Source organism: Stigmatopora argus, chromosome 16 (assembly GCF_051989625.1).
Source record: "Stigmatopora argus isolate UIUO_Sarg chromosome 16, RoL_Sarg_1.0, whole genome shotgun sequence".
Lineage (NCBI taxonomy): Eukaryota > Metazoa > Chordata > Actinopteri > Syngnathiformes > Syngnathidae > Stigmatopora > Stigmatopora argus.
Genome location: NC_135402.1, coordinates 8432401 through 8454661, shown reverse-complemented (window position 1 = coordinate 8454661; position 22261 = coordinate 8432401). Strand labels below are relative to the sequence as shown.

The window sequence follows — 22261 nt, the reverse complement described above, 5'->3', positions numbered from 1 at the left end:
GGCTCTAAAGCATGCATTAACAGGTGTGATGTCTTTTCACTCTTCTCCTCTATCAAGGATAAACTGTGTTATAATAAATAAGACTCAGTCTAGCAACTCTTATCGTTGATCTTTTGCCAACAATGTAACCTGAAATCGTGACAATGTACACTTTAGTTCATGTTAATTTAATTTAGTACATGCATTGCATATCATCTTTAATAACTGTTTTTAAACATTTATGGAAACGACTTTTCTGTAGTTTAATTTTATTCAATATGTTACATTGTAAGCGGCCCAGTAGGCGAGTGGTCAGCGCCTCTCAGTTCTGGGGGTCGTGGGTTGGATACCTGGTGGTTCCTTACTGTCTAGAGTTTGCATGTTCTCCTCGGGCTTTGTGGGTTTTCTCCGGGTTCTCCGGTTTCCTGCATTGTAGGCTTATTGAACACACTAAATTGCCCGTAGCTATGAGTGTGAGCGTGAATAGTCCTGTACCTATTTAGTGAAAACAATAATCATATACCGGTATGTGCCTAGTGATAACCTAATCATGCATGTACCCACTGTAGCGTATGTGTTAGTCATGTGGAGAATAGAACAGCTGCACAGGAGCTGTCGGGCAAACCAGAAAAGGGGTGGCAACCCCCCTTTCCCACCTGGGGCCTTGTCCGATGGGACAAAGTCTGTGCCCAGGGACCCTGGGCAGTCCCCCAATCCATCTGAGGGCTGAGGTAGTGCACGACCACCCCCACACCCCATGCACACACACATGAGATGTGGCTGCTATTGTACTGAGAAGAATTGCCAGATATTTATCAGTAAAAGTGGCACCTTTATGCCACATTCCAAACGCGCACATTTGTATCAGCTGCTAAATAGAAGAGACAAAACACGCCATAGATTTAATAGTTTACTGTATATGAGCACCATTGAGAACAGGATAGCCTGTCCAATGGGATTCAGCTGTTCTATGGCCCTGTGGAAGCATTCATAGAGTTTCTAATTTGGTCTCAGACAAAAAAAAAACAATGATTGGGATATGTATTTATGTACATTTGTTCTTTTCTCAAAGTGCTGATTAATTAACTAGAACTACGTTGCATCTAAGTTCAAATATTGCCAGTAGAAAGCTTGCATGTCTCTGGGCTGATGATACATTTAGGGAGCTGGGCGGTCCTAATTCATGCGACCTTAATTTTTTTTTAAATAGTATTAGTTAATTAAAAAGGCTGAATATGCCCTTTTTAAATATGCCATACAAAAAATGTAAATGTTTAATTTGTAGTAGAGTGGGAAACAATATTTAATGCAGGCTGCACTCTGGCAGGCCCGCACTCTTACTATTAAACATGTAAAATAGTTATTACAAGTTTAGCAGAGCATTTAAAAGGCCATCTGATGTGATAGCATGTAATCAGTTTAAGCAGTCTATACAGGAACTTGGCAGTGGGGCTCCAAATCAGATAGGCGGAGAGTCGCAAATTAATCATGTTATACAACAGGGGGGAGTTTATGCAACGCTGTCGAGATGTTACCAGAGTTAAAGACCCATAACTAACATTGGTGTTGATAGGATTCAAAATGATGTTATGAATTGCTTTCAGTGTGGATAGACTTTGATGATGTGAATTGGTAATATTGTGTGCACGTGTGGAGCACGACTCCCAGAACGATGGCAGTCGAGTCTAGCAGCGTAGAAATGTTTCCCCTTTGTCCACTTGTTGCGTGTTTTACCATTTTCTCATTTGAGTTCAGGAACAACACTGTTTATTGCCGTGTGTTAGAGTCTATAGAATAAACTAGAGTATGCTCGTGAATGGTTGTTTATCTTTTTGTGCCCTGCAATTGGATGCCAACCAATTCAGGGTGTTCCCTCCATGCCTAGTGCCCATAGTTACCTGGGATAGGCTCCAATCGGCATATTTTTATGTGCATGTGTGTAGATGTGTGTCTGAGTATGACAGCACAGTGTGTGTGTGTGTACAGTATATGTGCAGCCTAAGGGCCCGATATACAGTCATGCCTATTATACACTATTCTGGCTGCAGTCGTGTTTTATTACCAGTGCCATTAGGGCTCTTTCTCCCCATCTACTGATCCCGAGGCTAAGCTTCATGAATCTGCCTTACATCTGCAATGCCACATGAATTCAGCCATCACACATACCCATCCACGCGCACACTAACGTACGCGCAGACACACATTCTTGCACTTGCGGTGTACCCTTTCGGCACTTTTTTACACTTTTTTTTCTCAGGGCCGCAGTAAATGTCAAGAAGACAATACTGGATGATTGAAGAAATGTTGAGTTAAGTATTTCACTGGAAGCCCAATTCAGATTTTTGATTTTCTTGTACATTGAAGCTTTCAGATACAAGTTTAAGTGATAATGTCGATGAGTAAGTCAAGTTCACTGCCAACGTACAGCACGCATAAATCTACAAAGGTTTGCTTGCGAGTCATGGCAAAAGAAATGAGACCGATGACATACCATATTTTTAAAAACAAAAAATCTTTGTGCTACATTGGCAGCATACAATTTAAGACAATATTCTAACCCACATGTGTCAAAGTGGTGGCCCGGGGGCCAAATCTGGCCCGCCGCATCATTTTGTGTGGCCCGGGAAAGTAAATCATGAGTGCCGACTTTCTGTTTTAGGATCAAATTAAAATGAAGAGTATAGATGTATATTACATTTCCTGATTTACCCCCTTTTTAAATCAATAATTGTAATTTTTTAATCCATTTTTTTCCATGTTTTTAGTTCAAAAATCATTTTGTAAAATCTAAAAATATATTTAAAAAAGCTAAAATAAACATTGTTTTAGATCTTTAAAAAAACTGAATATTCAGGGATTTTAATCCAGTTCTTTTAATCCATTTATAAAAAAAAATCTAGATATTATATCTAAAATGGTCCGGCCCACATGAAATCGAGTTTACGTTAACCTGGCCCGCGAACCAACCCGAGTCTGACACCCCTGTTCTAGCCTGAGGATATCATGACACGTATCCTGACCAGATAAGTGTTTGTCAATTGAGCAACATTTATCAACATATATATTTATATAAAAACATTGGCTGTCATACCGTGTGATGAAGAACTAATAGTAGGTTTTAAGTACGACCCTTTCATATGACCTAATGCTGAACTCTCCTAGCAGTGGCTCAGCGGAAAACGCCCACTTCCGAATTAGGCTTAGTCGGTCGGTGCACAGCAGCTTTGGTTGTTTCCACCAAGCCTTTGTACCTGGCTAGTGATAGAGCTGTTATTCTCCTTGGTTTCAGTAAGTTGATCAAAATATTGACATGGTGCTTTAGATGTTTTTTCTTTCAGTCATCAATCCTAGCCAGATAACAAAAGTGCACTCATTGCTTCAAAGTACAGGGAGGATTTTGAAGTGTGAGCCCCTCCTCCTCTCTCCCCAAAATTCTCAGGGTGGATTTTTAAGTGTGAGCCCCTACTGTCTCCCCAAAATTCTCACTTCTATGGCCCACCAGTCATTACCAGGTCAAGGTTGATGTGCGATAGTCTCAGAAGGGCACAGTAATGACACCGAGTAAACCCAACTTAAGCTTTTCATTGGAGCTCCTGGGGGCTCCGTGACAGTCAGTGGTGACACATCACATATTTGTATCGACACCTGCAATAGAGGACCCGGGGCTTAAAAGGAATATACACCAAAACCCCGCGTGGATTAAATTGGAAATTCTATTGTGTTTGAGTGCCTTCTGTGACAGGTGTGATGAACCCTCCCGCCCCTTTACCTACATCTTTTCCCCTGCTCTCTTAAAGACTCCGCCCGGAAAGTATCGTAAATTAGTCCCGGGTGGTGACATGGTGCTTGCTAGGTAATTTGGACAATGGGCCGTTTGACAGCTCACCCATCACAGCTATGCCTCAGGGAGTAGCAACTCCTCCCGAGTTTTTTCTCTTCTTCCCTTATGCTTTCTTCTTAATTTTTTTTTTCCTTCATCCCTGGCCTCCATTCACTATTCACTCTGAAGGAGCCCCACCACTAAGTAGCAGAATCATTCTCCAATAACCCACTGAAATAGCTTTTCATCCAGGAGGGAACTAGGGGAGTTCAAGAAGACGTCAGAATGAAAGGTCCTAATTGCTGGAGAGCGAGCAGGATACATGATGGAAAGAAATGGTTCAAAAAGGAAGCAGTAGCTCAGAGATTTAGATCTACATTCAATCATGAAGCCAGTAGTACCACTTTTCCATCAAATGAACCATGCTAGTGCGCTGCTATTTCTAATAAGGTTCTTCACACGAAGATTTGGTTTTCTAACTGGGAGAAACTAGTTGTTCCCTTTTTCATGGCTGCTATAATCTCCTTTTCCTCTTTAAAATTAGAAACGTTGTGGTTTTATTGTGCAGCCATAAAAAATAGAAAGGAGAGAACAAATAACTAAGTAGAGGAATCCTTTGTGTTTTTTGTGTGTGTATATTTTAACACGCTTTTGCTCCTTTTTTGGGTTCTTCTTTGACCCATGGTCCCACATGAGTGAAGCCATTGGCATGTTCATGCCACAAGCATGTGACAGCTAACCACACATCTACAACTACCAGGCTACCTCCCTTGAGAGTAAAAGGTGTCAGGTGGGGCGGTTCTGAAGTGGTCGCCGTCCACTAACGGGAACTAATGAATTTCCCTGACGCAGCCAACCGTTAGCCATGGTCCAGCAGATAACGTGCGTAAATATTGGTGGCGATGAAGCGCTCAGCTGCAGAAAGCTGAATGGAAATAAGATGCTTCTTATTTAGGTACCTTCTTCCTGTGGCGCTCAGCGTTAAAGACTCGGCGCTTATTGATCGACACTCGTACAGGATGAACCGGTCTTTATTTAACCCAATACGAACCAGCATCGCCCAGTGGGAAGTCGTTAGCATTGATTTAAGTTCACTCAATATAATGGGAATATGTGCTCTCGGCCAATTTATTAGAGTCGATAGGCAGTCTATTTATGCTTGACATGACAGGTGAGTGGTTTATTATTCAGCTTGACCACTCGGCTGTAAAGCACTTCATACTCTTCTATATCACAATCTATCAAAACATTGCCTAGTAAAAAAAACTCTTGTTGTTTGTTTAACCACCCAGCTGGAGACTCTATTGGGGTTCTCAATTGTTTAGGGCATGTGTGTCAAAGTGGCGGCCCGGGGGCCAAATCTGGCCCGCCGCATCATTTTGTGTGGCCCGGGAAAGTAAATCATGAGTGCCGACTTTCTGTTTTAGGATCAAATTAAAATGAAGAGTATAGATGTATATTACATTTCCTGATTTCCCCCCTTTTAAATCAATAATTGTCATTTTTAATCCATTTTTTCTGTTTTTAGATCAAAAATCATTTTGTAAAATATAAAAAAAAGCTAAAATAAACATTGTTTTAGATCTATGAAAAAATGAATATTCAGGGCTTTTAATACAGTTCTTTTAATCCATTTATAAAAAGTCTATCTAATTTATCTAAAATGGTCCGGCCCAAATGAAATCGAGTTGACGTTAACGCGGCCCGCGAACCAACCCGAGTCTGACACCCCTGGTTTAGGGTAAGACATGTTTAGAGTAAGATTGTATGTGTAAGCGTGTTTATGTATGTAAATTGTTTTTTTAATGTCTTTATTTTATATGTACATCCATTCATTTTCCGTTCAGTTTATCCTCACAAGAGTCGTACGGGTGCTGGATCTTATCCCAGCAAACTATAGGGAATAGGCTGGGAATACCCTGGATTGGTTGCCAGCCAATCGCAGTACAAAATAAGATGAACAACCCAATACTTTCTTAGGAACAATAAATTATTTCCTTTGTTTAGGATAGACTAGCAAAGCTGGGTTGTTCAGTTATTTTCAAATGGCTTCAAAGCATTAGCTATATTTTTTCTTATCTTTTTATCCATTTCAACATTTTTTAACCTCTTTTTTGATCATTCTTACGTTCAACAAGCATTTTAATGAATTTATACATCATGACATTTAAATTAATTTAATCACAATTACAAGCTTGAGTCCATTTAAACAAATATTTCATTTGCCCACCAAATTATTCCCTAATTTGACTTCCAGTGGGAATTAGCAAAACTCCCTGATTATGCAACATAATACAATTGGAATAAAAAAGAGCTTCAAGGGCATGTTTGATTAAAATTTCAAAGCCTCAATATAAAAACAATTTAGCAGCGCAAAGATTAAAATCAAGACACCCAATACTTAATTCAAGAATCCATATTGCATTTTAATCAAAGGGAACCACGGCAAATAAAAGGAAACGACTTTGAAATGCCTTGTTGATTTCTGCTGTGGAGGAAATTTTCCAAAGAACAAAATGAATTCTTAAATGTAATAAGGACACAACAGCAGCAAGATTTACACTTAGATGTAATTCGTTTAGAGCAAAAGCAATCAAACTCAAAGTTTGTATTTCCAAGTTAACACTGGCACAGTTTTGTTGTGATGAGAAATCTCTCTCGCAAATAAAACAATCAGAAACTATAACAACATAATGCTTCATCCGTGGGAGGTGATTTAAATAGTATGTACGTGGGACTTGGTTCACGCAGATTTCTGTAACACCTTTATAGTTCCTATGTATATTTTTTGATGAGAATCATTATCCTCTATGAATAACAGAATTACTGTACCTTACTGTAGGTCTGTTTTTCTCTCAATCTACATGTCTATATCTGTTTTATATTGCTTCCTGCTGCCCAAGGCACGTAAACCTGAAGAAACAGCCCAATGTCCACTCAACTATACCAAATATGTGGAAAAAAACGGTACTCGGTCGATTGATCGCCGGTCTTTTGGTCGCCCGGAAGGTTATTGATAATTACCATTTAAATCGTTGCTCAAATTCCCTAAATACAAACTGCGAATTACTATTTAGTCATACTTAATGCCCTAGTTATTATTAGGCTAAAGAAAAGCTCCAAATTTCCCGGACTTTTATTGTTTTTTGTTGGAGCACTTGTTAAGACCCTGACTGACGTAGCTTCTTAAAGGGACAACGCATTTACATACAAACTCTTATACACACACGTCGGCTCAGTGAAACTGCTCATGGCCATTGTTGGCTTTTATTGATGCGTAGACCGTGTTGTTTTACCTTGTTTTGTCGCCGGTCTTTTGGTCGCCAGTCTTTTGGTCGTCGGTCTTTTGGTCGCCGGTCTTTTGGTCGCCCGTTGTCGCGGTCCGGGTGACCAAAAGACCAGCGACCAAAAGATGGCGACCAAAAGACCGGCGACCAAAAGACCGGCGACCAATCGACCGCACACGGTACATGGGACTTGGTTCACGCAGATTTCTGTAAGACTTTTATAGTTCCTATGTATATTTTTGATGAGAATCATTATCCTCTATGAATAACAGCATTACTGTACCTTACTGTAGGTCTGTTTTTCTCTCCATCTACATTTGTATATCTGTTTTATATTGCTCCCTGTTGCCCAAGGCACGTAAACCTGAAGAAACAGCCCAATGTCCACTCAACTATACCAAATATGTGGAAAAAACAGTTGAATTCACCACATTGTAAAATATGGAGGCAGAGATAACATTAGAAAGACATCACAGGGCGATATCTAGCTGAGGGAGAGATTATTCTGTGCCGCAAAGGCAACCAGGAGGCAACCTCTGTCAGACACCAAGGCTCCAGCGTGTCCGCACAGGACAGGGAGGTGGGGGACACAAGGGCACAGATGAATTACTGATGCACTGATAAACCCGGTTTTTTTCCCCTTGATTTCTGTCCTCCCCTAAACTATTTTCAACCTATTGGCGGGCGCAGTAACAAGCTGGTAAAAACTCTTTGGTCACTTTCAAAAACATTCAAGTTCACGCAGACATGCGAAGTGCGGTACTCCTATTTGATAGAGAAATTCTGAAGGTTTTAGCCAAGAATTAACAGTACTTTGGCAGTTTGACCTGCAATTCCATTGGCACGAAGAGGCAAATCCTCAGGTCTCAAAACCTGCTCTGTCTAAATTTTTCGATTAACTGATGAAAACAAACGTACTGTGTCGACTTATGTGGTGGAAACCTTTTGTTCTACCCAACCATCAGCCATTCTATTAGCCGGTGAATTATTGATACGTTACCGGATCAACGGTAAGAATAGAACCATTCTGGAAGTGGCAAACGAAGGGGGAGGGCGGGGTGACAAATAGGCCTCCCCTCCTTCTCCTCTTCTTCAAAGCAAAAGTTTTCATGCACGCAGATTTTGGCGTTTGCTGCCGCTGTGAGAGTTCGTTCTTGTTTGCGGCGCCGTCTGCTCACTGCATGACACGGAGATGAAAGAGAGTTGTAATTACGAGGAAGCGTATCTATCGACTGCAGAAGTATTGGAAGAATGGCACAAAGCGGGCCAGGAGCCTCAGGTCATCAGATCTTTTGTGTGTGTGTGTGTGTGTGTATGTGGGTGGGAGACAGCGAGACAAAAAAAAAGCATGGCGAGGGAGAGCGAAAGCGAAACTGGGCGATATACTTGGATTTGTTTGTAACTTCGATTCATTAGTCCATCTGTAAACTCTGAAACAACACAACTTTTCTCTCTTTCCTGCTCATGACGAAAATGCATGCCACAGGAAATGGTTGCATCTACAGCAGGTGTGTCCAAATTACGGCGCTGCCCAGTTTTTTTTGTTGGGCCCGCAGCAAATGATGAAAATATCCTTGGATATGGCCCACACAAGAAGCTCAAATTCAGCCTACACTGCACTTCTTAAGCTTAACAATAGATTGAGATAGTCATTTAAACAGCGCCTTTCCATTAGCTAAGAGGTTGAAAGAAATGTAGAATGTTGTGACTTTTTTTCCAATAGTGTAAATATCACTCATTCATTCTTCTTCAATGCTGGAGCCTTTCACAAAGGCAAACTATATTCTAGACTGGTCGCCAGTCAGTCGCAGGGCACACAGAGACAGATAATCCTTCGCACTCGCAATCACACCACCACCGAGCAGGAATCAATCCCACACATACCCTCGCACAACTCAGATGAATTAACCACTACACCAGGGGTGGTGAACAAGTTAGACACAAAGAGCCACACCTTACGTCAGAAGAATCATTAAAAAAATCCAATCTGCCAAATTATTTTTAAAATATAATTTGTAATTTCTTTTTAATGGGCCCTGATGAATTTAAGTGTGTTTTAAGAGAGAATAAAACTAAGAGAAACATGAAAAGAGCCAGAGTATATACAAAATATAAGAAGCAAAGAGCCCCATTTATTTTGGCCGGGAGCCGCATGCAGCTTGAGAGCCATGTGTTCGCCACCCCTGCACTACACTATCGGGTGCCTAGTGTAAATATTATATATTTTGGAATGAGCTTATATTATATATATTATATATATATATATATATATATATATATATATATATATATATATATATATATATATATTTGCTTGTAGCCTTGAAATATTTCATAATTTTGCATTGACAGTTCTAAATTGCCATATCCACTCTGACTAGGAAATCTGGTATTGATTCATCATGTCTAACTGGCATTGACAGATATACACGTCCAATCCATTTTGACTGAGGGGCTAGAAGCAAAAATGGCCGCCCTGTCACAGCTTCCCTATGCAATTCTTTCGAATTTCTTTTTTTTTTTTTGTAGTTTGAAATCATTGCAATTTCAGAAATTATTTACTCTTTATTTTCTGTTACAAATAATTCCACAAAGGGGCGCAATGGATTTTAATTTCAATAGTTTCAACCAATGTGGTGTCCTGCAAGTGCAATCAGTAGATTGCAGCCAGCTGTTTCCTGTTTCATTGGTCAAAATGTTTGTGGTTGATCAGTCTGAGCACAGGCCAGGACCATCAAGGACAGGTTTGCCCATTCCTGCTTTCAAACATGTAAACAAAAATCAGTTGACCGGAGCAACCATATTTTGCTATATTTGCTTCTAGCTCTGTAATCTTACTCTATTTCTTTCTTTTTTCTTTCTCCCTTAGTGGATGATGACTTCATAGGCCTCAGCGAGCTACCAGAAACCTTCCCCTCCGACCCGCCTGAGCCACTGCCCGTTTTCCTGATGGAACCCGACGAAGCCTACATTGTCAAGAACAAGCCGGTGAACCTCTACTGCAAGGCCACGCCAGCCACGCAGATCTACTTCAAGTGCAACAGCGAGTGGGTGCACCAGAAGGAGCACACTGTGGAGGAGCGTGTGGACGAGAACTCCGGTGAGAAAAAAACACAAACAAAGTCACTAACAATGTGTCTCTCAGAATGTCAATCAAACCTGAATTCTGTAAAATTACTTGGTTCAAGGCTTGTATTGACTAAAGTAATCCCCCTATTTGTGGGCAATGAGGGTTTCCTTCATTGAAAACTGAAGCTTCTTAGTCACAACTTATCTTGTATTAGAAGCAGCAGTGAATATTCAACAATCCCTTTTTCACTGATTCTTGTCATTCCACATTTAAGTCATTTTTACAGTTTGAATCCATAACACACACGGGAAATCAGATTTTTAAAGTATACAAAGCATCGGTGCATGTGTTTCCCTTATAGCACAGGTGTCAAAGTGGCGGCCCGGGGGCCAAATCTGGCCCGCCGCATCATTTTGTGTGGCCCGGGAAAGTAAATCGAGTGCCGACTTTCTGTTTTAGGGTCAAATTAAAATGAATAGTATAGCTGTATATACAACTAACTGATTTTCCCCCTTTTAAATTGATAATTTCTCTTTTTTTAATCCATATTTTCTTTGTTTTTAGTTCAAAAATCATTTTGTAAAATCTAAAAATATATTTAAAAAAGCTAAAATAAACATTGTTTTAGATCTATAAAAAACGGAATATTCAGGGCTTTTAATCCAGTTCTAAAAATTAAAAAAAAACTAAATATTATATCTAAAATGGTCCGGCCCACATGAAATCGAGTTGACGTTAAAGCGGCCCGCGAACCAACCCGAGTCTGACACCCTTTCCTTATAGCATGAAATCTTTCACTTTGTGGTACTATTACTATTGCATGGAGGGTGTTTAAATGTATTTTTTGGCACATTTGTTTTTAAGTGTTCTGCTATAAAGAAAAACAAAACAGCCATCAAGGCGGAAAAACAGACCACTTTTCTCCACACTGACATCCTACCACACAGCAGTCGACTTGCTGTCAGGAAATTCATTCTTTTTTCATGCTCTCATTCCCCCCTCCCTAACCTCCCCAATGAAAACACATAAAACACACACCCAAATTCAGTACCGCCACTTACCTCTCTCTAAAGTTGGCACACACATTGCAGAGATGAGTGAGTATAATTTACGGGTCAAATGGCTTCAGATTTGACCACTAACTGGTACCCGTCACTTAAGTGCTCTAAAAGTGAGGCAAGCAAGCAAGGTTGAACACCAGTTATGTTCCACTGCATTTATACAAATAAATCATTGCTATTTTCACCTCAATGAAATCAAATGTATAAATGCACACTTAAATGACCTTGTAGATACCATTTTTTTTAATCAAGCAAAATGGCCCATACATTGATCTGATTGCATATTTAAATCATTCAGATAAATGGTTACAAGTTTTCTTGTTATGCGATCATTTAATTTAAAAATATCTAGTAATTTCGCTTCTACACAGCGTCCTATTTAATCTGCCAGTTTCTGATGAAGCCAAATTGTCCAAAAAATGATCTGACAATTACTAAAATACTAACTCAATAATATCAGTACTAAAAAAATTACTTTCAATATAAAATAAATGAGTTTTTTTTATTAATTCTCTGTGCCATTGACGATAATAGACGTCCAATCCTTCTTCTGCTGTGAATTAATTGTCATAAATGGCAGCTAATTAATTGGCAAGTAAAATATTGAGATCTTTTTTACATTTGCTATCAAGAGTAGTGTTGGAAAATCTAATTTATTCAAAGAAAATAATGATCTATGACTGACAGTCTAGTGTCATCTCCATTTTGCCTGAAGTCTGCTGGGATAGGCTCCAGCACCCCCCGTGACCTGAGTGTTGAAAATGAATGTATCACAAAACACTGAATCTAGTGCTATTTTCATATATAAATCTGTAGGGACAACAAATGACACTTTAGTAGTACTCCAGACTTAAAAACACATTTTCAAGCACATTTTCTTTGTTTTCTCCTTTTCTTTTTTTGTTTCTATTTTATTATACCTATTGTACAAAATATAAAAGGAAAATGGCTCCCAGGGTTACAATAGAATGAACAAAATATGAAGGGAAATTGCTCTCCAAGTTTAGAATGACCCATTTTGACAAAGAGACGTATTTTTTTGAACAATTGCTACTTGGAATGAACTTGCATTCTCGGCATTGCCTCTTTGGGGGCTGCCCTACATTTAAGATGCCCCCCCCCCCCCCCCCCCCTCCCCCCCAAAAATAAAAATAAATACAGCTGCAGCAAAATCTTTGGTGACCAAGTGACCAAACAGAATGCGCTCAACTTGGTGGACACCACTGGGAAAAGCCTGTATACATCTTCTCTGATGCAAGCTAGAAATTGTGTTTTTTTCTTCTTCTGCCTCTCAGCAGCTCTCACCAGTGGAGTATTAACTTGGCCTGTGATTTAAAATGCAATTACACAGCAGACAGTGTACGAGTCACCCTCGTTTGAGCTGGTTACCATAGTGAAGCGTGAGGTTTAAAAAAAAAATTGGTCCAGGGAATTGGTGTGTCATGACATACTTGTTATTTGTTGAGTAATTAGTGTCCAGGCTGTCGTCAATATTTTTTCATTTGTATTTATTTATTTATTTCCATCTTGACGAGTGAATAGAAGGGGGCCGTGGAGTGCCCTTAAGAACACGCCAGAACCGTACTGTTACCAACTGTGAGGAGGTTATGGTAGTACCATCATTTTAAAAATGGAAAATGGAATTGCTATTATTCTGTTCCACCTTGTCCAAAACCCAACAAAACAAAGTTGAGGGCTGTTGATGTCTAATCAGTTTGAACAGGGAGGGTGAAAAGCAAGGCATTAGTTGCCAATGGCAACCAATAGGTAATGAAGGAAAATGCCCCTCTATTGTGTACTGCATTAAAAAAATATATGTATAATGAATTTAAAAAAATAATGTAGTTGTCGAATTTTACCTAATCTTTTCATTTGCTCAATCTTTATCTCACTTGAATCTTTGATCAACCTTTGCAGCCGCCAGTCAAATCAGCTCTACGATAAGATTTATTTTTCCATGTTTGGTAGAATAAATAGGGTCAGCTAGAGGCATAATTTCAAACAACACAAATCGGCATTCTGAGGGAAAGTGTGTGCATGTTGATTAGCAAGCAGGTAACCCAAGACAACAGAGCACAAAATACATTAGCATTTTTGACAGAATGAATACATTCACGAAGGGTAAAATGCTGTTTTGTTGTGTAACTCGGGATTTACAAGGGAGGCCATTTTTGTTTTGTTACAATTTCAAACATGCATCACTCAAAAGTGAAGCATAATGTCTGTCATGGGGACACAAGAGAGAAAGTAGTATAGTGTAAGCACACATTCTGATAATAAAAGTAATGAAGTTGGTGTGTTGCTCTTGAAGCTAATTTAAAGGGTACATTTTGCACAATGAAGTTATTCATTACTTGAACTTACAAGTGTAATTTGTTCCATGGCACATTGGTATCTCAAATTACTTGCATTGTAATCAAGATAAATAAACAGGCCTGTTTTTAGAAACCTTTTTATTATAATACAAAAATAAAGAAACATTCCTTAGTCCTCAACACCCCCCGCTATCCCCCAGAGGCACTTTGCTCCGCTTATTCATCACCAAAACGTTTTTTTAAATTATTATTTCAATTATCATTATTTTTTAATCCTGTGCATCACTTCTGGATGTTTGCAAAACGACGTCAAATAAGTGAATGTTTTTTTTATTTAAACGGAAATAAGGAACCATTAAGTCAAATACACCGCTGCAGAAAATGAATATTTTATTTTTGGATAACTATAAAATTGCAAAACTTGGTGTCATAGAAGAACAACTGTAGGTCATGCCTCCGTGATGTGTAAAAGTGATTTTCCAACCGATACACTCCGGTAGAAAGAGTCAACAAAAAAAGCTACACAAGTAAAAGTACTGTTACACTGGTAAAATGGCATATACTAAAAAAAAAAGTTTAATGTTTAGTCCTCATTTCAGATTTTTGCCAGCTCTGGTAGTCTCCTAAGTAGGCTCACATGTCCAAAACACTGCAAGCACTGACGTCTGCTCCTCTGTCATAGCAAGCACTCGTCGTAAATTTTACATGAGCACTAAGCTGCCCGGGATGCGACTGCAAGAACAAGTCACATGTGTGAAAGCGCTGAACCTGAACTAAAATGGCATGTTCATTTTGAAAAGTGGCCTCTGGTTTTTTTCCCCCCATTCAGCCAGAAACGTGACACGCCAGAAATGCGAGTGTAGATCGCGGGCATAAAATAGTCATAGCTGAGCTCAAGTGGCCCATAATTATTCTTAACCTCACTGCACCACATTTGGCGCCTCGCAGTATCCCAGACAGATTTCCATGTCCCTGATGATGTGTTCGGAATGAAATTTACAGCACAGATCAAGGTTCTTATTGAGTTTACCGTGAGTCACAACTGCACAATATGATGTCATGCTTGCAGTGGGTCCCTCAAGTCTGCTAAACATGATGATACGGGGAAGTAGTATGTCACTTGCATCCCGGGCCTAGTCTCGTTTATGGAAATTGAAATGAGTGCAATCAATTTAGCTGATCTCCTTCAGGATTTCCTGTTGTTGTTGTTGTTCTGCGCGTTCAACCACATTCACGTTGCATATGATTCCATAAATGTGTGCAAATACAGCTGTTGTAAAAGTGACATACCGCCAGGTGATGCAATTCTGTGTAGTATTTGGTGGGTGCATCATCTTACATGGGAACCTGGGTCCGGCCATATAGCCAACCCCCACCCCAAAGCTCCACCCCTGTATCAAAAATGTTTTACAACCTGACACACCGCAAGTTTATTATGTTTAAAATATAAATCAAACTACGCAGGTCATTTCAGGAAACTAGCTCTATTTTAAGTGATCTATGGGGAAATTCTCTGTTTATTTTTAATCTGTACCTTGATGAAAAGTCAACAAATCTCAAAGCACGCTAAACTGGTTGTCATTGTTTTTAATTATTTATTGCACGCAGATGGCCTGCTGGTTTTTAGTCTTTGCTTAGCTGGTTATAATGCGATTTCTTAACATACTGTATATTCAGTTAACACTTGAACCATGACAAAGATGATGCACCTGAGATATTCATTATGATCAAGACCAGAGAGGACAGACACGAGATACCATGAATTTTGTCAGTCAAAGGTTGCACAAGTGTGATATTTTAAATTAAATATCAGCCATCACAGATGTGATATGTTTACAGACAATGGGTAAATTCAGAAGCAGTGCAATGCGGGTTATAAGTCTAGTTTGCAACCAGACGATCGTGTTCCAGGCTGCCGATTCCCAAAATAGCTCATTTAATCTATGCAGAGTTTTTGCAGTATCTGATACTATACTTTTTAAAACCTCCAGAAAAGCAGTAGGAAGAGGATCCTTATTCACATGGTTAACAAAAAGGATTGTCTTGGGAATATCACTCCTGATTTGCCCCAATGAGCCCCTTAAAATAAACTTTACGGCTTTGGAATAATGGCCAGCAGCAGGTGCATATCATTTTTTTTCCCCGAAATATAAGTCACATTTTCTTATTATATTTGGGCTGGGCCCGTGACTTATACACATGCTGTTTTATATATATTATGTTGTGTTTTTCAGGCTATATGCTAAAATGTTACCATGCTATTGTTATAACGTTCATGAAATTCTCTTTCTATTCAATTAAAAATTACCCCTCAAAAATCTGACTTGTACATACTCGAATGCGACATGTTTTTTTTTCTCTCTTAATTGCACATTCTTTGGTGCGACTTATACTCCAGTGTGATTCACAATCTGAAAAATACGTTACTCAATGCACACAAATCCGATGTCCATTTTGAAAACAAACACCCAAAAAAAAGGAATTAGATTAGCATTCCACACATATGACATTAGTGAATTCACACAGTTGGCTTCCTTTTATCTTTGCAGGCCTGGTGGTGAGAGAAGCTAGTATCGAGATTACTCGGCAGCAAGTGGAAGAACTCTTTGGGCCTGAGGACTTCTGGTGCCAGTGTGTGGCTTGGAGCTCAGCGGGGACTACCAAGAGTCGCAAAGCCCACGTTCGCATCGCTTGTGAGTACTTTCACAGCCCACTAATTTATTTTTTCTTCTATATTAATGCACCTGCAGGGGGAATCCACTGCATCAGCAAGTTTGTAGAATGTCATCACAAATGTCGAACTCCAATATCCCTTTGAAAATGTTTTATTTTAGTTCCCCTTATAGGGTACAGCATAAACGGGGACCTTCAATTGGGTGTCTTTGCACTGGCCTTTTTCCCATGGATGATTTTGATTTGTTCTCTGCACCCCCTCTGAAGCATTGTTAAAAAGGGTTACAAATGACAAAAGCCATTCTGTCGCCTCCAAAGTTTGCACCCCATAGAGCATTTTCTCTTTTATTCCTTCAAAAACAACATGCCAATCAAAGGATGAGGAAACCCCGCTAGAGAGGACAGTTTTAGTTGCAGCATCAAGGCAATCTTGTTGCACCATAAAGTGGGATTGTTGTCAAAATTGCACCTGAAGGGACGTGATGCTGAATTTTCTGACTTGACTTCATATGCTGCTGCATGAATAGACCCAAACTACTAATTCATTTACAGTGCTACCTTTATTAATGCATGTCTCTACATACAAAATCTTCAGCTTACAAAAGGCCTTGATTGGAAACATTTGTCTCTAGATACGAAAAAAATTCCAAGTTCCAAAATCTAAAAAAAATTCAACGATCTTCTTGTAGCATCCCATATTTTATTTTGAAATTGTCGAGATAAAGTTGCTCTACCTTTTAGCTATTAGTGGGATTGCGGCCTCCGACGGAGTATGAGTGCAACATTTTGACCAGCTTTTTTCGTCTTTCTCCGGGACAATGTGCTCTGTCTGATTAGTTTGTAATGTAATGTTGTTAATCTCGTAATTTTATGACTTTTCTCCAAATATTACTTAAATCTCCTAATACTACGCAAAAAAAAAATTATGCTCACACAGACTTCATGTCGCCAAAAGTTGATGTCCTAGAAACCAAACAACTTCCAGTTCATGTTCGAGTAAAAATAAGCAACAAAATGACTGTTTCACAATTTGAATCATGTAATAGTATAATCTATAATTCAACATTCATCATATTTTGATTTTAACCTTGTACGTGTTCAATTTTAATCACGTTATATTCATTAATTCCCTCTGAATATTACATTGCATGACTTTCCCACGGCACACCTGACCATTGCTCACGGCACAGTGGTTGGGAAGCACTGGTCTAAGAAAAGAGGTCACTTGGGCTAATTTTTCTGGAATATGTTCAGCACAAACTGGCAGCATCTTTGCCATCCTTTCCTTCTGTTTTGACCACTGCTATTCCAACACAGAGAGTCAAATCCATGCCTGCCAGTCCCCCACTGAGCCATCACCCGCTGTTCCACCCCCCATTATCACCAATGATGAGCAGCCTGCCAGCACTAACTTATCCCCCAAATCACAATGGACTCCCTCCCATTAGCTCCCCCTGAATGGATTATAAGCCTTGACTGGCCTCACTCCCCATATGACAGAGCCAAACTATTCAGTTTGTAAAATGGGGGAAAATGAGCTTGTTTTGCTCTCCTCCTCCCATCATCTGAACATATACAGTACACTTCCTGTTAGTCACAGCCTTTGCTGGCAAGTTTGAGCTTGTTGTGTTGCCTTCCAGACACAATAAAGGAGGGATTTCTAAAGTGTGTTTGTGCTGGAGGACAACAAATGCACAAATTCCTTCTGATAACCTGCCCACCCATTCAGGAGATTATTTACAAGGGAGTGCCAATTAGTGTTTTTCATAGGAGCAGATAAAAAAAAAATCAAATCGATGCCTTTCAAAAGTTGAAAAGAAAGCAAATTGAGTGGGTTGACTTGTTTGTATTCAATGCACTAAACCGTCCATTCAAAAGGGTTCTCAAGTGTATTGACAAATTGCTTAAAGAGGATAAAAAAACATTAGAAACATTTAAAAAGAAGAACAAAAAGCTCCCTAAGGCATTTTATAGGGTGACCTGAGCGTGTCCAATAGCTTTTTCGCAGCATACAGCCATTTTGAGTGTTGTGAAAACAAATAAAGAAAACATTTCCTTCCAAATATTCTCTTTCGCATCAACAAGACTGCGGTAAAACTCTCCCGCCCTCTTTTTAATGGCATATTGTGGAAGTTATCATTTGCGTTTTGGGGCTCCTTGAGGCAAACTATAAGATCAGAGTGACTTGGAATAAAACAGCATAAACTGTAGTGTCGTGTCGGGTCACTAATGATTCTTCCAACAAAATATGTTTCGGAGGAAGTAGACCAAACAAATCACCTTGTATGTCTTGATTCCTTCTTACGAAAGTTGGGATCTGGGTGGGAAGGAGATGACTTTTGACAGTCATTTTCCTTGTTACTGAATTACATGTGAATACAATTTGATCTGAAAGCAAATGCACTTGAAAGCAAAGATGAATCAGTTTGTGCAAATAATCGAAATGCAATTAGAATGGTAAGAATGCAGTAGTAGCCACTATTTGTTTGATGAGCATGTTTTTTTTTGTTAAATAAAATGCATTTTTTTTTCAATGAGAGTTTTTACATGCAAACCACATAGTTTTCTTTTTCGAGTTTTGCCATGATTCTACCACCAAACACTTGCCTTTCACAAATCCCTCATTGCTGATTCAATTGGTAACATCACTTCTCGTCCTAAAGGCATATACAATATATTGAACAAAAATATTAAAGACAGTGATTATTACGGCTGTCCCAATCCGATTGCCACATTTGTAGACAACTAAAAGTAATATAATGACCAAATGACAAATCTTTTTTTTTTCAAAGTGAGCCCTGCTATTATCTCCTCAATAAATGCTCTGGGGTTTGATTTATAGCAACCAAAAAGCATAACGGTATGAATGAAAACACACGACTTCTGGATTGGAACCGATCTTATGACTAAATCCGATACTCATAAAATAGCTATATTTATAGCATACAGTCTAACCATAGTATTAAACACAGCGGGCAGATAGCTCCGACCTATGTTCTATAACAGTTATCGATCAATTCCCAGTATTAATTAAATTTTCTTTCTTCTGTATTGTAGACTTGAGGAAAACCTTTGACCAAGAACCGCTCGGAAAGGAAGTGTTACTTGAACAGGAAGTCTTACTCCAATGCCGCCCACCTGAAGGCATCCCAATGGCTGAGGTAAGCTATGAACAAAAAGTTAAACGAAAATACGAATACAACCAATTGTGACACTTATTCCCAATCTATGGTAGAACATTATAAAAGTGTATTTGGAAAAAGCTCTCTTGAGATTGCAGAAACGGATAAATGATGTAAGACCAGATTGATGTGGGAGGAAAGAAGTCCCGCTCAGACGTGCGGACGTGTGTGTTTTTGTTGTTTGAGGCTGTAGACGTCGTTATGAACCCTGTCAAGCCTTGTGATTGACCTGGAAACACCGAGTTAACCAAGCAGAACTGCAAAACATTTACTGTGCCCAAAGTGCTGACAGGCTAAACAGCCTGAAGTTTCAGCTCCTGCTTGACAGTTTCCTTCACCCTTTCATGTTCACTCCAAGGCGAAAGCGAAAAAAATATAAATTTTATTGGGGTATTTATTTTTTAAGTTACCACGGCACGAATAATAACATTAGTTTGTAAAATGTCAACAAAAATTCCTCCCAGGTTTTTTTTTTAATATCTCGACCAAATGATTGAAATGTTGCTTGCTGGTAAAATGATCTAATTCTTAATTAAAAATGAGTCTTCACAAATAAATTATCTTTTAACGGGCACCAGGGTGTTAGAGTGGTTAGACCGTCTGCCTCAGATTTCTGGTGGGCTTTTACACGTATCTGTGCTTAGGTGGGTTTTCTCTGGGTACTCTGATTTCCTCCTACATCCCAAAAATGTACATATTAAGCTGATTGAAAACTCGAAATTTCCCCGACATATGCGTGAATGGATAGAATATTTATATCAATATGACCTGCTTTTGGCTGGCAACAGATTTAGGGAGTACCCCCGCCTGGTGACTTTAGTTAGCTGGGATAGGCTCCAGCACCCCCAACGACTCTTGTGAGGATAAGCGGTTTGGAAAATGAATAAATGAATATTGCTTCAAATGTATTTTTGGAACCTCTGCATGCTTGTAAATAGACACAAATTGTTTTTATTCAAAATGTATGAGATGTCCATGCCGGTCACCTTTCTAAGAGCAAAATAAAAGCAATTTTATCCTGAATCACAGTACTGAGGAAATAACTCTTAAGTGTAGACATAACCTTCACCGTGCTTGAACACACACATATCAAACCATTTTAAGCCTCATATCCTTTTTTGCTCGATTGCTGAGGTAGGTCACCTTACTGAGACTAAGTGACTTTTTCACCTCAACGCATCAAAAACACAGCCGAAAGAAGTATGTGGCTCCCATAGTTTGGACAAGAGACCCCCGGCGTCAGGAGGTCTCGGCGGCAGTTGAGTAGAAATTGGCCTCCAGGCGCTCACTTGTCACTCACGTCAAGCTTCCTTTGCAAAACACTGTAGTTGGCGCTCATTACCTTCAGGAACTTGTTTGGAACGGGAGGCATCTACGCTCCTAAAACTGAGCGCTCCTTTGTTTACTTTTTAAACTAAAGTGGAGAAAAAAAAGGCTCTGTTTCTACCGGCAATCTGAAACTGTCGGGAAGGTGAATTGCTTTGTGCCAGGTGGAACCTTTTTCCCCCCTTTTCTTTTAAGTTAACATGGGAATTAATGTTTAATGAGTGACTTTTTATTTTATAAGTCAAGCACTTTCTTAATCAGCCAAAATGTATTGGAGAGTCTTCGAGCTTTTGAACTTAAGAGTAATGCGTTTATTAATAGCATTGCTGGTACTCCAATGACATCCATAGAAATTTGCTTTTCTAATGCACATTGACATGTCAACACATAGTAATTTCAGATGTTATTTTCTTCCAAACATTGGATTTGTCATCCGACCATAAAGAAATCCATATTGTTTGGACCCAACAAAAATTTTCCATTAACCGAGTTTTTTTTTTTTATTGAATACTTTGCAATTGAACACTGGCTACACGTTATTGCTGTACGGCAACTTAGGTCCATGAAAAACAGCCTTGATCTCAAGTCATTACGACTGACCTTCTCCTGGATGTATTTTCTCGAGGGCTCGGTAAATGTCTGTGTCTTGTCTGTCTATTTGCTATATAGGACAAAAACCACAGATAATTCTAGTCATTTTCTTCCTCCTCCACATTGCCTTTTTAGCGTTGACTTAAACTCGACATCTCATGATCCATTTTCCTATATTAGACTGGCTGTCTTTCTGATTTGCAATCGCCAAGATGTGACAGTTTTCACCCGTTTAACGACGAGAAATATGCCAATTACCTCTTGTGGAAGTTCCGCTTCCATTAAGAAGCTAATGAGGATCTGTGCGGGATGTGGGGGAAAGATGCTTGATTTGTGGCGAAATGTGATGTCGACTTGAGCATACCTTCTCATTTCTGCTTGTATTAATGAGCCCTAATTTTAGTCGGGTGTGTAAGACATGGAGAACTCCACCATTGCTCACTTTCTCTTGCTCTACCATTACCTGTCCTTCACCCCTCTCCACAAACATCTTTGCAAACAGTACATCTATGTACACTGAAAACTTCCTTTGTTCAAATTTTAATTAGCCACCACATATCAAAGTGCTCTTGACATCAGACCGTGTCGCTTCGGTAATATGAATCAAAATGAGCCCAAAGGAAAAAATGGACTACACCATTTTTTTCTTCCTTTTTTCCCCCCATGTGCTGTCAATAAACGTTTCTTCAACATTGTCCTTTTTGTTCCATTAGTTGCACAAATGGCAAAGCCCACGTTATTGTCACTAACCCTGAACAGAAAGGAATAATGAATGGATATTGTTCAAGTTGTACTTGAAAAAGTTGAAGTATGTGAATAAGTTCACAAATTAGTTCAGAGGTTCAGTGAAGGTTAAGCGAAATTTTGGCTACATGAACAAATTTGTAAATGATTTTCGTTAAAGTCAGTTTTCCATTCAGCAGATGAGAATGGAAATTTGCTGATGAATGAAAGTCT

At 39.2% G+C, this 22261-nt stretch overlaps 1 protein-coding gene across 5 annotated transcripts in view; it reads left to right on the top strand.

Annotated features, from left to right (window-relative positions):
- unc5cb (unc-5 netrin receptor Cb) overlaps window positions 1–22261 on the top strand; it is a 103937-nt gene that overhangs the window by 53409 nt on the left and 28267 nt on the right. For 2 of the 5 annotated variants that reach the window (XM_077622134.1, XM_077622133.1), the window contains exons 3-5: window positions 9956–10186; window positions 16082–16225; window positions 19263–19366. In XM_077622134.1, the coding sequence (XP_077478260.1) occupies window positions 9956–10186; window positions 16082–16225; window positions 19263–19366 (479 nt within the window). Of the gene's footprint in view, window positions 1–9603; window positions 9857–9955; window positions 10187–16081; window positions 16226–19262; window positions 19367–22261 lie in introns of those variants that run through there. The other 3 variants (XM_077622132.1, XM_077622136.1, XM_077622137.1) reach the window with 3 other exon arrangements.